General features: G+C 42.9%; 2 protein-coding genes across 5 annotated transcripts in view; both read left to right on the top strand.

Moving 5' to 3' along the window:
* Positions 1-22,534, top strand: part of a1cf (apobec1 complementation factor) — a 196,629-nt gene that overhangs the window by 107,913 nt on the left and 66,182 nt on the right. The gene's annotated exons all lie outside the window — the stretch shown is intronic.
* ptenb (phosphatase and tensin homolog B) lies at positions 173-16,592 on the top strand. Of its 2 annotated transcripts, XM_048987494.1 has the most exons (10): positions 174-1,148; positions 8,387-8,471; positions 8,932-8,976; positions 9,483-9,526; positions 9,623-9,861; positions 10,217-10,358; positions 11,730-11,798; positions 12,202-12,368; positions 12,468-12,689; positions 13,233-16,592. In XM_048987494.1, the coding sequence occupies exons 1-10, from the start codon at positions 1,070-1,072 to the stop codon at positions 13,416-13,418; spliced, it is 1,278 nt and encodes a 425-aa protein (XP_048843451.1). In that variant the 5' UTR covers positions 174-1,069; the 3' UTR covers positions 13,419-16,592. The 2 variants fall into 2 exon arrangements, with proteins under 2 accessions (XP_048843452.1, XP_048843451.1); XM_048987495.1 differs by lacking the exon at positions 11,730-11,798 and having other exon boundaries at positions 173-1,148.

Genomic DNA, 22,534 nt, shown 5'->3' with positions numbered 1-22,534 from the left:
AAACATTACCTTTACACATTCCCACGAAAGAGAAGGGAAAACACATAACCTCAATTATTAGCGCGAAACGCAACATACAATATTGGAAACTTCCCCAATTACCGAATCACGTGACCTGCCTATGGCAGAGAAATGAGCTTCCAGTGTAACTTGTGTCCTTCCGCCGCCAGCGTTGGCGATGAGTACTTGCACGACAGATTATACCCAGCCTATATTAAACTCATTTTCGTAATAAGTTGATTATTTGCAGTAATCTCATTGTGTATCGTGCGACTGGTAGCGCCAATCGTAGCAAGTAAAAAACGATGTCATCGTAGATCTATTTTCGCGGCGGTAGGATATATGGTGTGAATGTCGTCTTTTTTTCTTCTTTTTTTCCCTCTGTCGGAAGCCATTATGGAAGTTTTAGAGTTTAGCAGGGGAGAGACGAGAAAAGGAAGAGGATTCGCCAGGAGGGATCAGCGAAACGCTTTTTAGAGACGGTTTTCGATGTCTAGATAATATTTTTGTATTTTTTAATTGTGCACGTCAATTTTTTTTCTTTAGCGACTAGAATCGAGATAACGAGGATCCTGTATTTGGATATATTTTAATTAAAATAATAACCATGCTAGCTATGTAGCCGGCTAGCTACAGGCTACGTGTGCGCCGAGGGGAAGAGAGTGCGCTCGTCACGGTTGTTCCGTCTCGGGGGTTGCTTGGAGAGGTTTCTCTCCAGTTTTTCCGTCTCAATCACGGCGGCTGCGGTAGACTTAGAGACTTGGGCCGTTTCTAAAACGTTCCGTTCCGGGAGCTGGACAACAGTGTGCCGTTTCACCTGGGAGACGACGGGAGAAGAGCACGGGCTTGCGGGAGCCGGGCCTGCGGAGGAGCGGAGCGAGGCCCTCCGTTATCAGCCAGCGGAGGAAGCCCTTCGGGTAGCCCGCCGCGGCGAGTAGCGCTGCTGGTGGGGTGGACCGCGAAGCTAAGAAGGCGTGTTACGAGGAGCCTGACGGACAGAGGCGTTTCGCGGCACGGCGACAATACTTAATAATTTAATTTAAAAGCCCCAAAGACTCCTGTGACAGCGATGGCTGCAATCATAAAGGAAATAGTCAGCCGAAACAAAAGGAGATACCAGGAAGATGGCTTTGACTTGGACTTGACCTGTATCCTCTTTCATTTAATGTGTCATTAGTCTTGGATGTCGGTGGAAAGGTAATGCCTGATTTTGGAGGGCTTTTTTATCAAAGGATTGCCATATTTTGGTATAAAATGGTCTGTGTCGACGTCTAAAAATATGGGATTTGCCTTCCCCTGTCAGGCTGCAGATCTGACAGCTGGCTGGTTGGTAGGAGCCAGCCATTGAAACGATCCGCCGGTTAACGTGGATCCATCCCTCTGCTACTGTGCTTTTCTAGTCTGGCTGTTGCCGTGTGCATTAAACGTTAAATGCATCTCCCGGTTGTAGATCGTCATGCGAAACGCTGGTTTTAATTGGGATAGCTGGCTGTCTTGCACGGTGTGGCCTAGATAATGCGATGGAGGAGATTTAATTCAGAATCAGTGCTGCACAAAGAGCCATGCCACCGGCACCGGCTTGCAGAAATGCGGTGGGGACGCTTTCGCGCTGTGCATGCTTAGCCATCTGCAGGCACGGCTAGCGCTTTAGACTCGCTAACCACGTTAATTGCACCTGTAAGGTTGCCGATGTTTCAGTGATTTGTATTACCGTACTGGTAGTCTACGTTGTGCTATGGTTAATGTCGTATATCCAAAAAATTACGGTGGTTCTTTGGGCATGTCCCAGTTTAACTAGCTGGCTGGATGACAAGCTGATGACGGTAAAAATATCATTCTTTCGATGCATGGGTCTAATTGCTAAGCTGCCAGTTCAGTGGTTGGGTTGCGTTGCATTGTTAACTTTGGCTTTTTGTAAAAGATATTCATATGTAAGATAGTGGTTTACATACGAGTTTAATCTTCAATAGGATCGTGTCCTTGTCTCTATGCATTAACGCAATTTTGCTAAATCATAATGCTTGCATATTTAAAATGTCATTTGGTACAAACGGGAGTAGTTGCATTCGTATTATACGCACATATCGCTACATAAGGTATTACAATATGGATGGTTGTACGTCATTGCTGAATAGCTGCTATTAATTATATATCTGAAGTCCTGCTTTATTACCTTATCTCTCAAATTTTCATGTAAGGTACCAAAGCACTGTGCTGTGCTCTGCAGGCTCTTTGTGTTATACCGGCCTGGCCATTTACTACTTGATTGCCAAAGCAGTGTCCTTTTCCTGTGCTTTGATGTCACATTGCAGTTCCTTTCTGTGTCAGCTTTGATATGGAGCATTGACCTTTTCTACAGCACTAATTCTCCTGCAGATTTGGAGTGCTGCTTTTGGCGGTCCCGTCCTCCAGAAGGAGAAGTATTCCGTTAGCTCGGTGTGCCGAGCATTTAAGAGACGTCCCACATTTCTCGGCTAAGGGGTCGTCCGCCTTTAAGCAAATTCATGAATCGAGTAACGTGTAGGGGTTTGAGTGAGTGAAGCGCCAACTGAATTTGCGTCTAAAATGTGACTGGACAGGATGACAAATTTTCAGTATTTATTTTTATGACGGTTTTATTGTAGTCAAGAGAGAACTCGAATTCTCTTTAGATTTTTTTTCTGTAGAATAAACCTATGGTCTATATCTTAAAATGACATTTTCTAAAGAGTTTAAATTTGTTTTGCAAAATGACAAAGCAGAATTGCTATTGCATGTGTCTTGAACCAGATTATTTCCATTTTTATTTAATATATGCAGTGTGCGTTTGTGCCTTCTTGCTGGTGTCATTATGTTAAAGCAATATGGCTCCTCCAGTTATGTAATAAACTGAGTTCTAGGAATCAGCCTTAAAATAGTGTAGGGATCTTGCATCAGCACCGGTGTTTCTGTGCTCTCCATGGCTTTAAAAATTAGCCATGCTGGAAGCTGCTTCAGCAGGTGACCTGTATGTCACCGATATCGCATTATGCTATTGATATTGATTGGTATGATGTAGAGAGGTATGTTGAAGCTTTCTTGGGGTGGCTGGGATTTTCAGGCAAGTCATTGATCAAAAAGGTTTCATTGACCAGAAGCACCGTATATGAATTCATATGGTGCATGCCAGACTTTTTGGTCCGTTACTTGATAAAAACCAAGTTTCAATCGGTACATTTTTTTTTAAGGGTGACTGTGTGGCTTTGTGGGTTAGTACCCTATGCTTATGAACGGAAGGTCGCTGGTTCATATCCCTTGGTCAGCAGTGTGTGTTTCGTTTTTTTTTTTTTTTTTTTTTTTTTTTTTACTGCCGGACCCTTGATGAAGGACCTTAACCCCATTTGCTCCAGGGACAGGCTGACTCCGCTTTCTCAATTGTATGTCACTTTGGATGAAAGGGTCTGTTTATTAAAATGTTTGCGACGTTAATTTAACCGACCGTCCTTCAGTTGCTTCGTACACGTTTTTGGTGAGAGCGCCTCATTTTGGTTAGTTAGCATTCATGTTTTACTGCCGCTGGGTGTCTTTACTGAAGAGCTTTTTTAGGATATATACCTTTACAATAGGGCACGGGAAAGTCCGGAAACCTGCAGTTCCTAGTTTTGCAAGTGCTATGCTACTTGCTGCTTTTTATGCAATACTGAGACTGTTTAATAGCCTCTTGTTAATCTGTTCAAATGAGACGTACAAATATGCTTTTTTACCTTTTCTGTTGGCTGGAAAGTGCCCGATAGCGATGCCTCCCCTTAGTGCTTTACTCGCATGCATCATATGGGTATTAATTTGTTCCTTTTCCTGGACATGTCTGGGATAATAGTGGTACCAAAGCATTTTTTTTGAGGTACTGAATTTTTCATGTGGTGGGGGTTGGGGGAAGTGAACAAGTTCCTCCGTTCAATCTTCTCAAGCTTTAATGTGTAACTCGTGTAGCTGATTCAGGTTGTTATAAGAGCCATGTATAAGGAAACTGCTGAAAATGGTTTTTCTGTGTGGCGTTTTCTAATTTACAAGAATCTTCAGGTGGAGGCTATGATAAATTGGTGTCTTAGTCTAGCTAGAAGGCTTTATTGCTTGTTCCTTTTTTTTCCCTGTCTTGGGGAGAAGGACGCGGTTTTTATTCTTGCAGACCTCACAGGTCTGCAGCCTAGTGATGCTTGTTAATTGAAATGCTGAGTTGACTGTCATGGTAAAATGGACTTCTGGCTATACCCTAAATTCTCTGTGGGATGTGATGATGCTGTAGGAATCTGGAAGCCTCTCTGACCTCGACACACAGGGGATGCCATTTGTGTGATAAGGCCTGTTTTTTTTTTTTTTTTTTTAAGGCTAAATTACATTTTTGAAGGGGCTGAATATAGTACAGTGACTTTTTCCTAGTTTTATAAAACCAGTGGAAGCTGCCGGAGAGAACTACAACCGATTCAACTTGGCAGAACTAAGCATTTCATCAAGCCAAAGCATTTAATCAGGATGTAGTAGTTGTTCCTTGCTCACGCATTTAATTGGCTCATACTAAAGTGTTATTGCCCAAGTTTGTACTTTAGTCGGATCTAAATTGTCACTTTGCCGTAAGGACAATGATATTTAGAGACGGCTCTAATACTGGCTCTTTAGAATAATTCATTGAATATCGCATGAACGCAACTTTTTTTTAAACAGCTATGGAACACTTTCTGATGTCAGCGATCGGCTATGGGACTTCTCAGGATCTCAGAGTAACTTTTTTTGACACCGTTTACAAAAAAGGTTGTACTTGTTTGCCATGGGTCATTAAGGGTTTCAAAACTGCTAAACAGTGGGGGAAAAAGGGATTACTGAAAGTCAGTGGTCTGCTTGTTTCAACTGATTTTTTTATTTTTTTTGGGTGGGGTTTAACAACGACTAACAGAAAATTCCAGCAGGTTACTTTGCAGATTACATACTTGGTATTGGTAGCAGTGGTGCTGTTGTAGTTTCTGAATAATGGGAGGTTTGACATGACGTCCGTAATCCAGACCTAGACTAATGTGAGTTTTCAGGGCACGTCTTCCTTCGCAAGCCATGAGGAACTGGCATGTTCTCAGTCTGTGCTCTACTCGTGCTGAATTTGTCCTGTTCAGTTCATTTTACTCCTGATACCCTGAAAGTCGACCTCTAGTCTTTTGGTGAACTCGCACCAAGGACTGTGCATGCAGTGCCAGACGCTGTGCAGAAATGACCATAAAATAATTGATAACCTGATGTCAGATGCAACAGCTAATTTAGGATTGCTCTTCATTGAGGTGTGATGTTGACCTGGTCACCCAGAAGTCAAGAGAGCCTGAACTTTGGCATTCTCCATGTTAGAGATTTCATGCAAGTCAACAGCCTGAGTGTCAACTGATGCACAGAGAAATTAATCGCCCTAGAAAGTTAAACCCTTTTAGGCAGTTTCACTTGAGTTGAGCTGCTACTCATTTTTCCTCATGTAACGGACATCTATTCATCTCTATAATGATACAAGTGACAAGCTGATGCTTAAGTGTGTGTGTGTGTGTGTGTGTGTGTGTGTGTGTGTGTGTGTGTGTGTGTGTGTGTGTGTGTGTGTGTGTGTGTGTGTGTGTGTGTGTGTGTGTGTACATGCATATCTACTTTTTGCAACAACTGGAAGCAGAAATTTGGTATATGTATCTTGCATGAATAGAAGTAATACATTTCTTTTTCACATAGTTGCTGGTCCTAGATTTCTGTTGCATCCATGTTGCTCTGATTCTCATTTTTTCAAGCTTTGGAACAGGACAACGTGCTGATGTCAACGTAAGATTTAAATGTGGCCTGAAACAGTGGCTGAATCTCTGACGTGCTCCTAGATGTGTCACTTCAGTTCTTCAGTGTTAAAGGGTCAAGAAAATGTTTCATTAAAAACTTTAATTTTTTTAATATGCAAATCCAAGCTCTTCATACTCTTAAATGTTTTATAGCTTTCATGTGGATAAATAGTGGTGAGGCTGTGTTTTGTTAGTTTTCCTTATCCCCAGAGGTAATATGCTGTGTGAGAACTGAGGATTGATTGATTATCCAGTTACTGTACTGTACTGTAAGTGGAATCATTTTACAGGGGTGGTGTGCTTTACTTTGTCACTGTGAACCCTCGGCAAATTCATAAAGGGGTAAATGCAAGTGCCGCCCGCCACTAGCACAGATGATGGCTGGGTTCACGTCAACTGTTTAATTTTTAATTTGTTCCTTTAGCGTCCGGCCTGTGACTACATTGTCACATCTGAGATAAGTGGGAAGCTACATATAAAGAATATAACAAGAACTGATATAGGCTGTGATTTCTTTTTTTTTTTTGCTCATGTTTAAAATTTATAAAATTAGGTTTAGAGTTCTGTAAATAAACATTGAACAAATAGTTTTGCAGTATATTTGGCAACTTTGCAAATGGTCTGACAAGAGCGCTTCTGTAGTGCTTGCTTTCTGTCTGTACTGCGGAAAAGCATGTAACTTCCTATTTTAAGGTTCTTTGTGGTTAGACTAGCCTTGTGTTGGTTGAGAAAGGTACGGTTGTGTTAATTTTAGGGGACAATGTAAGCTACCAGAATCTATTCGTTGCATTTCGACTTGTGCATGGTTAAATTTGGAATCTGCTACACAAGGCTTCAGGCACAGTGTCTCGTTTTGTCAGGAAATGCCTGAGGAATGCTGTCTCAGACCCATCTGAATGGGTTCTGCTCTTTTGATGTCATTGAATTGCTCCAGTGAAATACCTAGCTGGAATTTTCAGTACAGATGCATCTTTCTAAATGTCCGTATCAAGCCTTGGCCTGGTTTTCAGTAATGTCATGTATATTTGAAAGTGTTGGCTTTGTCTCCATCCTCAGTGTTCTGTGGTCAGGCACTTGTTGGGTAGTGCAAGGTACCCGATTATAGCCCCCTCCCCCCCACGTTTAAGCCGCACCATAGGATCGGTCAAAGAGGGTCGTACCTGACTGGTAACGAGGGGCCAGTGGACCAAACTGCTTCAGATTCAGACCTGAAGATGCAGGAAAGGATGGTCATCCTCCCCTCGAAAATCTGTTCTAAAAGATGCTTAAGGTTGCGGCTCATAATTTGTGTCTTGGAGATATCGACAGGTGTGTGATTGAATTCAATTGTTTTTTTGTTTTTTTTTACAAGTTCTGCAGTTTCAATAAGGAGCATCCACCTAAAACTACTGCTTACGTTAACGTTCTCGCAGTTTTCAAAGGCACTAAACACAATTAAGATGGCATTAATGCTAACAATCTCTAAATGATTATCGGCGCTGCCAAGCCCCTCTACCCCTAATTGCAAGGGCTTTCACAATATCTCACAGCGGTTAAAAGTGCACTGTTGCAGCAGTGCAGACAATTGTCGACCAGCCCCCTCCCCCAGCCCCCTGTACGCACACACTCAGTTCCCTCTCTTAGCAGAGTATAAAATGGCGCTTCTGTTTGTCTTTTTTTTTTTTTTTTTTTTTTTTTTTTTAAATCGCAACCTGAATATAGTTAGCTGAATTAAATTTTTTTTATTTTTTTTGGAAAAATGACCTATTCATGAGCACTTTGGGAATAATTGCAGGGCAGAAGGGTATTTTTATCTGACAGTTTAAAAAAAAAAAAAAAAAAAACTTGAGTTTCAGTTAATCCTCCAGTTTCACTACTGAGGTACAGTAACCTGTGTGTGGTATTTCAGCTTTTGCTGGCGACTTGACATCTATATTTAGGATCGTGTCGACGGCCGAGCAGGTTTCTCTGGTTGTTTAATTGTGCACTGCAGGTGAAGGGGAGATTTGGTGGAATGCATGTAGCTTTTTAATTGTCCTGAAGGTTTTTTTTTTTTTTTTTTTTTTTTTAATTATTAACCTTCTGGCCTGAAAGTTTTCAGACATCCTATGTTTTCGAGTACCGGAAGATGACAATGTCCGAGCGTCTATGAATCTCACCTGTGAAGTGAATTGCCTCTGAGGTACTGCGCGTGGCACACGGGGGAGGACCGTCTGTTTTACATAAGCCCCTCCCCCATTTTCCGTGCATCTTCCGTGGAGAGACGCTGTGATGAGCCCCGGGGGGAGGAGGGGGGTGCGTTGCCTGGTAGCTGCTGTGATGCCACGCGTGGAAGTCAGAGGTCAGCGGCTCATTTCTCCTTTTTGTTGGTTTGGCGGATTGAGGCCTGAGGGGGAAGAGGAGCTCGGGTTGCGCCATGCGGAAGCACGTGTCGGAATCTGATGGTCTGGGGACATCGTTGGATTCAAAGCTCCTATCTCATCTATAAGATGTGGTTCATTTGAGACTATTTACTGTACTCGGCTGAATATCCTGTGCAGTCTTGTTTAAAAGTGCCCCCTGTGGTAGGTGGTCTTCTCGTTTTCCTTGACTCCTGCACTCAGATATTTATCCTAACATTATCGCCATGGGCTTTCCTGCTGAGAAACTTGAGGGTGTCTACAGAAACAACATAGATGACGTAGTACGGTAAGTGCACCACCGTTACTCTAGGAGGGCATGTCAATTTTACAACACATAGAAACAAAAATCATTTAGGTCGAGGCTTGTAAGCTTAATAGCACGCCACTGTTGGCCGTTGAGTCATAACTGATGGGTTTGAAAGCTTTGTTTGACTCTAACCTCACCCTTTGGCCTGGTCTTCATAGCACCCTTGATTTCTAAACAGGGTATGGTCACAATAGTGTGGAGGTATATGTAAAACTATGTTGAAAGAGCAGGCTGGAAGTGGTGCAAGTGAGAATGCAAGAATGTAACCTGTCAGATGGGCTTTCATCTAAGGAGCCGGTGACGCATCTTGACGGCAGAGAGTCATTACACTGTGTCACACTAGGCAACAATCTGTAGGCAATTTTAGCAGTTTTAATGCCTTTCATTAGCGTGTCTTCAACTTAGTAATTCTTTTGTGTTTTTTTTTTTTTTTTTTTAGGTTTCTGGATTCAAAGCATAAAAATCATTATAAAATATATAATCTGTAAGTATACTTGTTCTGAACCTCCCCCTACCCCCCCCATCCATTTCCTACACCAGTATGGCAAGATGTCTACTACTGTACTGCTATGTTTAGTGTCGAAACCCTTTAGTGCATTCGACTATTAAATGTAATCCCAATGTGACCATAAGTTGTACAGGCACAACCCTTAAATGATTATGCTTTTCATGCACCTATTTCAGGTGCCTTGTCGCTAATATAAATAAAAATGAAACTGACGCCCTTTTGGTCAGGTGTAGCTGCGGTCAGACTTTTGTCTTGATTTTGCTTGATGTTGTCAGCCGTGGCCTCATTGTAGCCTAATGCACGAGTCGAAACCATGGTGGTTTTGAGCGGGAATGTCAAGCTGGCTTAGCATGTCTGCTGTGAAGTCTGCCGGTGTTATCTGGATAGTTTTAGTTAATGCCTTGCATGCTTCACTTTGGCAGAAGGCCAAAGAGGACAATCGTACTTAAACGAGCTATTTTTAACGCAAACTCTCTTTACAGATGCGCAGAGAGAAACTATGACGCTGCCAAATTTAACTGCAGAGGTAAGTCTCAAGCGGCGCCGGCATGCTTAGGTGTGTGGAGTCTCTGTGTGGTGAGCGAATTGGATCATTGGAGGTGCTCGTTTGCACTCTTCGCAGTTGCACAGTACCCCTTTGAAGACCACAATCCCCCCCAGCTAGAGCTTATAAAGCCTTTCTGTGAAGACCTTGACCAATGGCTGAGTGAAGATGACAATCACGTGGCAGCGATTCACTGTAAAGCTGGGAAGGGACGAACCGGTGTCATGATCTGTGCTTACTTGCTGCACCGTGGTAAATTCCTAAAAGCACAAGAAGCGCTAGACTTCTATGGCGAAGTCAGGACCAGGGACAAGAAGGTGAGTGACTGTTCCGGTTCTCTCCGATAAATTGTGTGTTTAGTGTAAATTTGTATGTTTATATCAATTGATTTAGTGTTCATGAAGCAGTCTGAAGTTTTTAGAACATGTATGTATTAGTATACTTCCTTTATGTTGCTCAGTTGGGGTATTTTGGTATTCAGGGTTTTGCTGGACTAGTTAAATTTAAACAAATAACTTCGATGCGTGTGACACACATTTTCTTGCTTTGATAGTATCTTGTCTAGTCCAGCATAGGTCTTGATCGAGCCTAAAAAGGTCACATCACCTTGTGGTCTGCCTTAAAAACGCTTTTTTAAACTCTAATCAAACATTCTCAATCCCTGCTTTCCAGGGAGTCACGATCCCCAGTCAGAGGCGCTATGTTCACTACTACAGCTACCTGTTGAAAAACCAGTTGGAGTACAAACCCGTGGCGTTACTCTTTCACAAGATGGTCTTTGAGACTGTTCCCATGTTCAGTGGGGGCACATGTAGTAAGTGACTTCCTCTGAAGTAAAGTCTACGCAAGTGCATGAACTGCTTCTCTGCCGTGCTGCGCTCCCTCCTCTGGAGTCAGTCTTTTTAACATGGGCTGTTTGTGGTCCTTGTCGTCTTTTATATATTTTTTTTATTCTGCATTTTCTGCATGCCATCAGAGAGTCAGGGTTTGCACTTAATTCGGGGTTTTTTTTTTTTTTTTTTTTTTTTTTTGAGTGTGGCTTGGTGTTTAAATCCGCATTCAAACTCAGACCAGAAAGCGAACGCAGATCTTTTCCTTTCTTTTCTTGCTTTCAGTTCGGTGTCTAAAGCTCAGGGCTGCAGTGTCAGATGTTGGGCTTTGCCTGCAGTGCTGGTGTCGGTGCTCTTTACACACCCCACTCTAGCTGTGCCTTCAGGGGGCCCTATTCTGACTTGGTGGTACATTCTCACAATCGTGCACCAAGCCTCTGCGTGTGGCGAGTTTCACATGAGGAGTTGCACCACGTAAGCCTTTGCCAGTGGCAGCGTGAAATTTGCGTTTCGATGGTTTATTTGGTGCTGCTTTACCTTAGACGCGCAGTAAGGCTATAGCTCCTCTTTACGAAAGAGATGAGTGAAGGTTCAAGGGTTTGATTTACTAAATATCTACAGTGGTTTTTAAAGAAAAAAATATATATATTGGCAGCCTGTAGCTGGTACTTTGGCGAACTTTACATGTTCTGGTTTTAGCTAGGCATTGCTATTACATTTTGGTAACGTCCAGGTTTTAATGCATATTGCTATAAAAATTGTTTTTTTAATGATTTAAAATGGGGAAATTGCTCGGCACGTGAGTCTGCTTAATTTATGCTGGGGAATTTCATTTTATGAATAGCTTAAGTGGGAAACTTTTTTTTTTTTTTTTTTTTTTTACTTAGATGTTCAGCTTTTAGTTCCTCAATTGTGGGTCCTGATTTATCAATTTTATGAATAAGTTTTAGCGACTCCTGTTGCTTCTTTTGCCCGGCCTTCTTATAATGTAGGTGATTGCTTTGCATTAGGAATTATGGGTCTGGGTAGGAGACCCCCCCCTTTTACCTCCTGTGCATGAAGGGCATCTCCTTCACTCTACTTGCAAGTGTAGAAATGCATTTTAGTCCCTTTCAGACGTTGTTTTAGCCAAAATGGTAAAGTCACCTAAGGTACATTGGATGGAACGGTCGGCTCCCATTTCTGGTTACATGGTCTGATGTACATTAGTGGCATGTTAGATGTAAGTGCAGAATGTTATGTGATTTCCTGTTTTGTGTGTGTGTGTGTGTGTGTGTGTGTGTGTGTGAGAGAAGCCTTCAGAGAGCCCGGCAGTGATGCTGGGCTGTGTGTTAATCTACTTCTTTTTCTCTAAGGGGATACTGCAGTTAAAAACAAGACTGAGCAGATTCCACATGGGTTCAAAAAAGGGAATTGGCACTGGGGTAAAATGAGCTTTTCCTCCATTTATTTATTTATTTTTTTTTATCGCCCACCCCCCCCCCTCCCCGCCAGCCTTAGATAAATAGCCGTGCAGAGCCAAGTGTATGTTAATGAACTCACTCACATGTATCTCACTTTGCAGTGCATAGTCCTTTTCAAATGTGAATGTAAGACCACACTCATTGGCTGTCTCTGCTCTCTTCAGAATAGGGTCCTTAGCATGTCACTCACTTCATCCTTGTGTATATTCTTATTTCTTGTGGCGGTAGCTTGTATTCTGCGTTTATCCTACTCTTCCCTTTTTCTCTATCAATTTCAAACACTGAAATATAGGCCGCTGTCTGGTGTGAAACACGCAGTCCCTGACTTGAGAACTTTCCTCCTCCTGTTTTTGTTGCCTTGTAGATCCCCAGTTTGTGGTCTACCAGCTAAAAGTGAAGATCCACACCTCCAACCCAACACACACACGGCGTGAAGAGAAGTACATGTTCTTCGAGTTCCCAAAGCCTCTGCCCGTGTGCGGGGACATCAAAGTGGAGTTCTTCCACAAGCAGAACAAGATGATGAAGAAGGTGCGTAATATTTCGTATCCCGCTTATGAGATGCTGATAACGTCCGTATTTGCTTGAGGTTTTATACATTTCTAAGCTGCATTTTTCTCACGCTTCCAGGACAAGATGTTCCACTTTTGGGTTAACACTTTCTTCATACCTGGACCAGAAGAGACTTCAGAGAAGGTGGAGAATGGGAGCTTAATGAAGCAAATGGATGGGATTCAGACCACAGAACTGGGAGACGGCAATAGGGATTACCTAACCCTGGTGTTGACAAAGAATGATCTGGACAAAGCGAATAAAGACAAGGCCAACAGATACTTCTCACCCAACTTCAAGGTGAGTCATGTTGGGATCTGGGGTGGAGTTCAGCTTTTCTGATGATGGGAGGTCTGTGCTTAACCCACATAGTGAAGCGTCATGTTTTTGTGAGTGAAAATGGATTTCGGCCTTCTAAGGTCCTCTGTAGACCTTATTGCTAAGCTGATGTCCAGCTTTTGTGAACTTCTTGGTGTGGCACAAATGTATTAATGTATCAACAGGGCTGTTATCCAAACCAAACAAGTACAGAACTGTTAAGTTGTTTAAGCTTTGGAAGTGACTCTTTCGACAGCTTCTGGTGTGCATATGTGGGATGACTTATTTTAACGTTTAATTCGAACATCGAACAAATGCTGCTACTTGTATAAACCCTTAACTGAGAAATGGAACTGTTAGAAGTAGTGATGCTGTTTTTGAGTTATGGTTGGCCTTGGGGTCTCTGCATGAGCCTTTTAGATTCTGGTGTTTGATAGCTGTTTTGCAGAAGTGTATGAGTATCTTTAGGGCCTGATTTGTTAGCCAAGAAAGATGATTGTAAAATGTGTTTTTCTTTTTTTGAAGGTGAAGTTGTACTTTACAAAAACAGTGGAGGAGCCCTCAAACTCCGAGGCCAGCACTTCAACGTCCGTTACCCCAGACGTTAGTGACAATGAACCAGATCACTATAGATACTCTGATACCACTGACTCTGACCCCGAAAACGAACCCTTTGATGAGGAGCATCACACACAGATAACAAAAGTCTGAAAATATTTTTATGGGAAGAAAAAATACATCAGAGAAAAAAGGAAAACTTGAATATGAACTGAAAGTACCTCCCACCCCCCCACACGCACCCCCAAATGGCTGTTGGACATTTGTGTCGTGTTAATATGCCTCCGATTTTAGGAACAACAATCCTGACCAATTTATTTTAATTTTATTATTATTATTATTATTATTATTATTATTATTATTAGTTTTGCCCCAAACATCCGCAGGGTATTGACACAGTGGGGAGAAAGGTTCGGAAGCTTCTATACGTACCTTTTTTGTGTCAGAGACGGGGGGTGGGGGGGACATTCAGCAGATGGGAGGTGAGAGAAGTGAGATTTGAGATCTGAATTTGCTGCTCCGTCTCCTGTTGAACCCAAGGCCAGTGCATCAGTCGTTTTCTCCCCCTGTCCGCCCTCTGAGCTTTCCTCCTGTGTCCTCCTGTGTCCTCCCACCCTACCTACTGTGAATGCTTCTCGTGCTGTTTGCAGTCTCATTTCAGTTGACGTTTTGTGTAGTGGGAAATGCCATGTTAGGATTCTCCAAGCTGATTATTATATTATTGAATAGGCTACATGACATCTAGACAAATGTCCATTCCTTTTACCACTGTGTATTTTGTTAAAGGTATGCAGAAGACAGTATCCCATGTGTTTGTCAATGTTTTTTTTTTTTTTTATGTTAATATAATAAAATTACAATACACAAAACAGCAGGGAAACCAGTGTTGCAATAATGTTAACACTATACATTTAAACGGCAAAACCAGTGTGCATGTTGTTTAGTGTCCTTGTTGTTTAATAAATGGTATACTATGTTTTTTCTAAAGTTTCTAATGTCATTTGAACTTTGACCATGTTTAGGCAGGAAATCAATGTTCCTCTTATGGCTTACACAGGTAATACTTTGAATCTCCGACAGACTAAATTTGCAGTAGGTTTGTTACCAAACAGACTACCCCCCTCCTTTTAGCTCAGTGTTCATCTTTTGAAGACTTTTGTGGATCTTATAGGGGTTTTGCTGTACGATGGTTTACGTTATCAGTTAGCGACTACTTCGGCGATTATCTGCTTAACCTTGGACCTCTCCCTTAGGTATTTGTGGGACATCAGTTGTTTTGGTTCCTAAAACATAGCTCGTTTTGTAGCCTTGTTGCGCAAGGTCTGTTGACCTCCAAAACATCCAACCGAGGTACTTACGAACTGCCAAACACCGTCCGTTCTCTAATCGTGCGGCGGTGAGGAGTCAATAGTCTATGCCTAATGTGGTGTAGGTAGCAGTAATGGCCTGTACCATTTGGCGTGAGAGTAGGAGGCACCCAGAGACTTGTACATTTATGTAGTCCTCAGTAGGCATCCCTGACTGGCTGTTTCCTACACATCGACCCCCCCCCCCCCCCCCCCCTTTGAACCAATTAGTCCACATGCATTGCGAATGGCACAGCTACAGATGTTGCTGAAAGTCTCATGCATGCTTCAGAAATTCAGAAATCCATTTCCTTTCCTCTTTTTCTTTTTTCTACAGCATGCCTTTTTGTGGTGTCACGAGCCAGACCAAAAAAAACTTTTCAGTTTGTTGCGCAGGACTCTTCACCGATGTCGGCTGCCTCTCTTAGTACCGTTTTGACGTTAAGGCTCCACCCTTGTCATGGATCCACTGCGCACGCCGCTCACCTGGCCTTTCCTTTGTAAAGAAAGTGTTCCTTTGGCAGTTTTTTTTTTCTTCTATTTAGAAAACACTCGTCAGCCCAGTGATGCACAATGTAGTGTGTGAATTTTTTTTTTATTTACCTCATCACAGAGAACCTGCCAAAAGTAAGCTTTTTTTTTTTTATAAAAAAAAAAAGAAAAAAAAAACAAAGTTGAGTTGTGTGATTGTGCGAGGTATTTTTTTGCCTTACTTGAAGTTGACAAATGCTTACATAGCAACTGCTTTGGAAAATCTACCCTTCTACCCAGGCACTGATTCTGATAATTCACATTCTTATTTAAAGCTATTTTGAACAGAGCTACACATTGTCACTATACTTTTGCACTGTTACAGGTTTTTGCAGGGTTTGATAGTGGTCCATCCCCCCCCCCCCTCACCCCCCAGCAAAAAGCCTTGCAAGCATTGAAAGTAGGTGCAGGTGGAGTCAAATGGCTTGGTGTACCGTTAATCTCGTATCTGTACCAACCCCACCCCACCTTCCAGGCGAAATTGTTACTTTGACTGAAAATGTCCTGAATATTTTTTTTTAATAAAAGGGGAAAAAAACTACAAAAAAAAGTTACTATAACAGTATTCATGAGTATTCTGGTAAAGCTATCCTGCAGGTATTCATTCTTTGTCTCTCCACTCGTAACTCCTGGATCCTATGCTTATACTTACTCTGGATGTTCAGCAGCTTAAATGTACGAATCTATTCAAGGGCCTCACTGTTAAGGAGGTCATTTCTAGGTCCTAGGTCATTCCTAGGCGTCTGTAGCCCAACTTCTGAGATTTGCCACAGTACCTTAACACACACAAATGTAGGGGAATTAAATTCAGAAAAAGAGGGGGAAAAAAATAATCCTTTAGGAACCACTGAGGTCTTTGATGTGGCACAGGTTAACCTCGTGTGAAGTTCGCAGGCAGCATCGAGTTAATTTTCAGCTTTAAGGAAATCATAAAGGTGCCAGTGTGCGAGTTTTCACGTCACTAGTTTCTAGCAGATTTGTGCAATATGTTATAACGATGCCTGTGGTTGCCGCAAAGTGCCTCTTGTTTACTGTTAAGAAGAGAGAAGTGCTTGTTAAAAACTGTTGAAATACATTATGTCATGCATGCAGAAGATAGGGGTGGAACTGCACTAAATAAGGGGCTTTACCTGCAGAAGTGAGCAGAGTTGTCTTTTTGCTCTGTTCACTGTTTTCTGGGTTTAATTTTATGTAGAATATGTAAACTCAGTATATTTTCAGTCTTTCAAACAGCCTTATTCCATTTCAGCCTGTTCAGATACTATTGTGCTGTACAACAGTTGCTCTGTGTGTAATACCATGCACTGAATACACAACCAACGATGTATGAAATTGTACAGGTTATAACGATGCTCATACAAATCAGATGTCTGTTATTGTATGTGTAAACTACCCTTTATCTTAGTGTTATAAACTCCACATAAAACCAATTAAAGTCTCATTCTTGTCACCTTTTGTGTGAGGATTCGTTTTTCTGAGGTGATTCTTCTCCAGCTTTGCCGCATGGATCATAAACCTAACGCCAGCGGGCACTTTCCGTTTTATTTATTTATTTATTTTTGGCCTGAACCCGCTGCTGGTTGAAGTGATTTTTTTCCGCACTTAAATCTTTAGCGTGGGTATTTTGTAAACCCAGAGAGAGCCTGGAAGGATAAGGTCACATTGGCCCGTATGTGAGACTGATAGCGGCGTCCTGTGTATATTAATATTCCGTTATTGGGGGGGCTGTGCCTCTGAATGGGATTGATACATTTATTATGAGTTCAGAAAAGCTGTTTTTAATAGGGCGCTTGTATTATGGTCTTTAAAAAAACTCGTTTTGTCATAAAAGGGGATCTTTTGATATTTAACAACGAAAGAATTCGTTTGAGTTTTTGGATCGTTTGTCAATATTGTATGGTGCAGTCGGGCAGTTTTAGAATCGCTAACGAATTCATTCACACCTTGTTTGATGCTGCGATCAAAATCCCTGGTCTTGTTCCGTTGAGTGAACTTATGGACCGCGATCGCCGGGACTGTCGCCTCCTTACGTCCTTCTCGACGGGCGACAGTCCGCCTTTAACGAGGCGACGCCACGGTAGAAGTTTACCTGCTTTCGCATCGGCCGAACTGTCAGAGGTGACGTGCAGTCTCTTTCTTTATAAACAGCCTCTGAACGGCTAGGTTTTCCCACAATTACGAAAAAATACGCTGTTAATGTGCATTTTTTTTTGTTTCAGAATAGGGTATTTAAAAACTTATTTCGAGCACATGTGCAAATTAGCTACATTTAATGAAATTGTAATATTGATTTTTGGAAACGTTTTATATGCTGCATAAATGTTTTTAAACCACAAGAAGTAGAAGTATGTTTACAAGTTTCGGGTATGAAACGCGTTTTATTACAATTGTGAAAGAAATTTGTTGAGTTCGGGAGTTTGAGAAACGCACCAGTTAGGGTCTCTTAATTTTCTTTTAAGAACCTTTTAGCTTTTTTGAAACTCGGGTATTTTTTACTGTATGAAATATTTGTATGGTTCCCTTTTATGATTGGAAAAGGACACATTTTACATTTTAAAGATTTCACAGCAGCATTTCCCACCATCTTTCTATAAAATAAACAGGAATAACGGTTTTTTTTTCACTCTGAAACGGCTACCTAGTCATCTCTAGGCAGAACACTGTGAGTTTGCCATTGTGACGTCAGTTCTGGGGGATCTTTTCAGCAGTTTCAAAGCGAGAAGTGAAAATGAGCATGGTGGTTGAATCTTCCTCCTCCACAAAGAAACTCAAATGAACTTTATCTTTGGATTAGACTTTCATTTACCACACCCCCCCCCCCCTTGCTTATGGGCTATTGCATTGACTTCACCTGCAATGTCAATGACTAGATGGAGACAGCAGAGGCTAAACAAAGTTTAACGAAATTTCTTCCCGATTCTGAACCAAGTGTTTGGTTCAGTACTATTCCAGCAGAAGAAGAGTACCCGTTGCATGCCTGTTGTCTCTCTTTTAGTATCATTGTTGCCATAACGTATTAAATCACACCATCAAGACTAATTTAGTCCAGTTGTATCTCAAAGTACTTGAAAAAAAATGTCTTGTCTAAATCAAGGAGGGTGTGCGCTTTTGGAGGGATATCGGGGTAATCATGTGGTACATGCATGCAGTTTATTGGGTGCGTGTGACTGGTGCACGAGTGACTTGTTTCGGTTTTATATATCCAACAGGACGTTGTGTAAGATTTAAATAGTATAATAAAACCAAATCGGGCTCCGGCAAGCTGTGAATCGGGCCAAGCTGATACAGGCTACAAGGGAAAGGAAAATGATATCTGCCCTTAGACCGACCCGTTCAGGACCATTGTCCCTCCTGCTGATGTGTAGGCTGCAAAGCGCAAGCATTTGAATTTACACGGGACGAATTTTTAAATGCCAAAAGCATCAAAATGAGCTTTTACTGCCGATAAAAATTCCTGTGATGAAAATCTGGGAGGATTCTAGGTTTTATAAGGTGGGGGCAGGCATAAGATGGCCCATAATTCATACAGAGAGGCCAGACTTATCGTTGCCAATGATATGAGTGACAGCAGAGGGGGGGACCCCCGGGGGCCAATCAGCTTTCAGCTCTGGCCCTGTAGTCCAGCCAATGATGAAGAGTGCCTTTTCCCTATTTGGGGGGAATAACTCATAAACTTTTCATAACTGAATTCCTTCAAATTAAGGGCAAAAATGAAATGAGAATTGGCAAGAGGGATCACTATCGCCTCCCTCCTAAATAAATCAGCGAGCATGTTGAGAGCGTTCAGCCGACGACTGTTCTTAGTCCGCAAGGAGTCATCGCTCATTCTCAGGACAGTCTGCCATGGTCAGACATCGGGGGTGTTACCTAGGGCATTGGGGGGGGGGGGGGGATTCTGGACGCACGTCACTGGGGTCTTCACTGAAACCAACCAGACAGTGAAGGCCTGCTACCCACATTGGTTCCCAAATGAAGCGTGAGTCGCCTAAAATGCCTTCTATTGGATAGGACATCACACATCTAATCCGTACGGTCCTATAGCTGCAGCTGATGGAGACATCAAAGGCCTTTCCCTTGGCTAATGAAAAAGACACGAGTTGTCAAGGCAGATTGTAATTTGGGATGGATGAAAGGGCAGCCGCTACTGACGCCGAGCTTCTCCCGTGACTCGTGGTGATTTTGAGAGGTGCAGAACCATAATGGTCACTCGGAGCACATGGGTGGGCTCTCCCTCCAATTAGGTAACACGAGGAGCTCAGTGTTAGACTGCTGGAAAAGGCTGCACATCATTTAAACAAGGTTATTTGGGAAGAGAATCTAGGTTTTAGTAAATTATTTGTGGATTGTGATTGTTTCACTAGAAAGTGTCAAACTTAAGTTACGATTCTTGCAGGAAGTTTCTAAGCTGCTTTGCTAGATATTCAACCTATATGCTTTTGAGACATAAATTTTTCGAGTGTTTCGCATCATATGCACAAGAAAAAAAACACAAAATTTACGCAAAAATTTCTTTTGAAAATCAAATAATTACAGCACTTCCCCCTAGTAGAGAGAGATTCGGTATAGTGTTGTAAGTGAATAATATATTTAATATGACAAGAAGATATTGCTAATAAAAGTGCTAGTGAGCATATACAATCGACGGCATGGGTTCATGAAATGAGAAAGCAGCATAATTATTTAGCTTACTTAATGGAATTTTTTTTTTTATGAGACAGGAAACACTGTGGCCTCTGCCTAGATTAGACCCACATTTATGCCGTTTTCAGAAAGTAGGTTGTGCAAAATTTTGTGAAACACTATAGTAAAACACACCGGTTTACAAGCTTGATCACAGCTTGGGCGTGCAAGACGACAGTCCTCGTCCTCGCTAAAAGTGTGCACGGCCCTCACCCCAATTAATAAGTGTGCTAACCCTCATGCCATTAAAAAGCATGCATGAGCCTCATGCCGATTCAAAGTGTGCGCGTGTTTGATTACGATTCTCGTCTCTCATATCATTTAATATGTATGTGCCTGTTCATGCCATGTTTGTAGAGGGACCTGTCTTTCGACATGCCAGTCCTGTCACAGAGTTTGGATGTTTTTTTTGGGAGGAGGGGGGGTTGGCAGGACAGTCTGTCTTGACTTGCATGCCTGGGATTTCCTGCATTTTTTTTTCATCTTTATCCCTTGCTGATAGGGATGTGATGCTTCTCAGCTGGTTAGGGGACTGTGTCTGCGATCAGAAAGTCGTCCGTTTCCATCCCAAGGTCAGCAGTGTGATTTTATCATCGGGCCCCTGAGCGAGGCCCCTAACCTTCTCCATCGGGCCCCTGAGCGAGGCCCCCAACCCCCCAAAGTGCTCTAGGCACTGACTGACCCTGCTTTCTCAACTGTCTCTCCAAGGGAGAGTAACTTTTACTTGTGGGACATTTTCAATATATCACCCCCTTTCTTTCGGGGCACAAAACCTGTGTGACAACAGCACAGGAAGTCTGACAGAACTGCTGTGATGTATTCATCCCACAGACATATGGGGCCCTCGCTGGAGAGACGCTGTTGGGCCAGCCCACTTACACATCACCCTTTGTGGGGGTGGGGTGGGGGGGCAGGCAATGTGAGCCTCCTCTCTCAGACTGAGTCAGAAGTTTGAGTTTGAAGGTGACTCTCCTTGCCCTTATTGAAGATAGTGGTCCATGATAGCCTGAAGTGGTTCTGGTCCTGGAACTGGCATCTGCAGGAGACTGAAACGTGAGGAAGAAGGTGATCTTCACGCAGGACTTTAAAAAAAAAAATAAATAATTGAGACAACTTTCATTTCTTGGTTCTCATGATCCAGAAAATGCATTCTTCAGTCTGTTACATATACAAAACAACCAAAAGCTTTCGTTGACCCGCACTTATTTTCTTTTCGACGCAGCGAACACTTTGGTTTACGTGAGTGTGTAGGGAAATGCCTCAGCATTGAAGAGTTTGCTGCGTTTAGAAGAAAATACTGAGAATTCGCTTGAGTCATTGATAACCCACTTGGGCACAAGGTGACGTTATCGTCTATTTAAATGGTTATGATGTCATCCGAAACGGTTGTCTCACCCCCCCCCCCCACCCCCCCACCATCTGGTGGCTCAGCGGTCACTCTGAACATTACGGGACCCTGCTGCTCCCCTCCGGGTCTGAGCTTACACTTCGCCTGTGACATTTCCCTGTGTGCCCTTTGCGCCGGTTCGCTGGGGTGGTGGTACAGGTGCTGGTGGGGCGTTTGGGGACCACAGCACCCCCCCCCGGAATTAAAGGTGCATCTTCTGGAGCGAGAAGATCGGACCTTGTCCACCAGCAGAGCCATACTGAAGCTCAGGAACACATGCTGGGCCGCCTTCTTGTTGATTCCTCCAGTTCTCTGGAATCCCTGGGGTGCCTGGGTCTGACTTTGGCTCCTCTTATCCGGAGCCAGTAAGTGGGGGTGAGTGGGGGACAGATCTCACACAGCCCTCTTCCCTGGGGAGTCCGACCCGCAGCCTTTCAACTTCTCAGTGTGAGCACATTTTTGCCTTTTGTTTTTACGGGGAGGCACTATGAATAACCGACGTAAATAGAAAAATCCGGGGGTGAAACTTAGGCAATGATATCGAGTTCAAAATAAAATTAAAGATGACGTACGGGTGACCTTAACAAGGTCACAGGTCCAGGCTTCCGCGTGGACGGATGAGTGGGGGGCAGCGTGATATATAAAGTGTTTCCCTTGTCGCTAGATGAGTCAGTCGTTCTTCCTTTGGTAAAATGTAATTACCTTTTAAAGGGTTATTTAGTTCTCCCGTCCTCTTCGTTTGCTCTCTGACTCAGGTGGTCGCAGGGAAATGATCGAGGTGGCGACGAGTAAACGGAAAGTCCCTGGGAATCAAGATGTCGGCCTTCCCCGAAAATCCTGCTCGGTGCCAGGCAACCGTACGCGTCACAACTCTGTCCCAGAAGAATATATCAAAATTGGGAAATGATAAAGTGCTTCAGAATTTCGGACGATTCTGGATTTGAGGGCAGAATCGTTTTTCTGACCCACATGATTGGCGGGCTTTTTTTTTTTCTTTTTTAAAAAAATTCCCATTTGTTCTGACGTTAGTATCCAGTCCAGTATCACGCATCCCTTTACGTGGGCATTACCCATCTGCTGGGGAAAGCATCCTGTCACGTGATAGTGAAACCCAAGTGAGCACAGCGGGCTGGGAGAAGCCCAGCTGAGGACCCTGGCAGCCCATAATCTGGTAGGAGGTCAAGGGCACTTTCCCAGCCTGTGCCGTGGTGGTTAACGCCCCTAACATCGCTAACACCGCTAACAATGCTAATCCTGCTAACACCACTGATAACGCTAACCCTGCTAACATCGCTAACACCACTAACAATGCTAGCCCCGCTAAC

The sequence above is a fragment of the Brienomyrus brachyistius genome, chromosome 20 (assembly GCF_023856365.1).
Source record: "Brienomyrus brachyistius isolate T26 chromosome 20, BBRACH_0.4, whole genome shotgun sequence".
Lineage (NCBI taxonomy): Eukaryota > Metazoa > Chordata > Actinopteri > Osteoglossiformes > Mormyridae > Brienomyrus > Brienomyrus brachyistius.
Note: the sequence above shows the minus strand (reverse complement) of the source record. Positions and strands in the feature narration are given on the sequence as shown.

Coding starts and splice junctions, on each gene's coding strand:
- ptenb (XM_048987494.1), top strand. CDS start 1,070: ATGGCTGCAATCATAAAGGAAATAGTCAGCCGAAACAAAAGGAGATAC. Junction 11,799..12,201: donor AAAAGGGAATTGGCACTGGG/GTAAAATGAGCT, acceptor GTTGCCTTGTAG/ATCCCCAGTTTGTGGTCTAC. Junction 12,690..13,232: donor ACTTCTCACCCAACTTCAAG/GTGAGTCATGTT, acceptor CTTTTTTTGAAG/GTGAAGTTGTACTTTACAAA.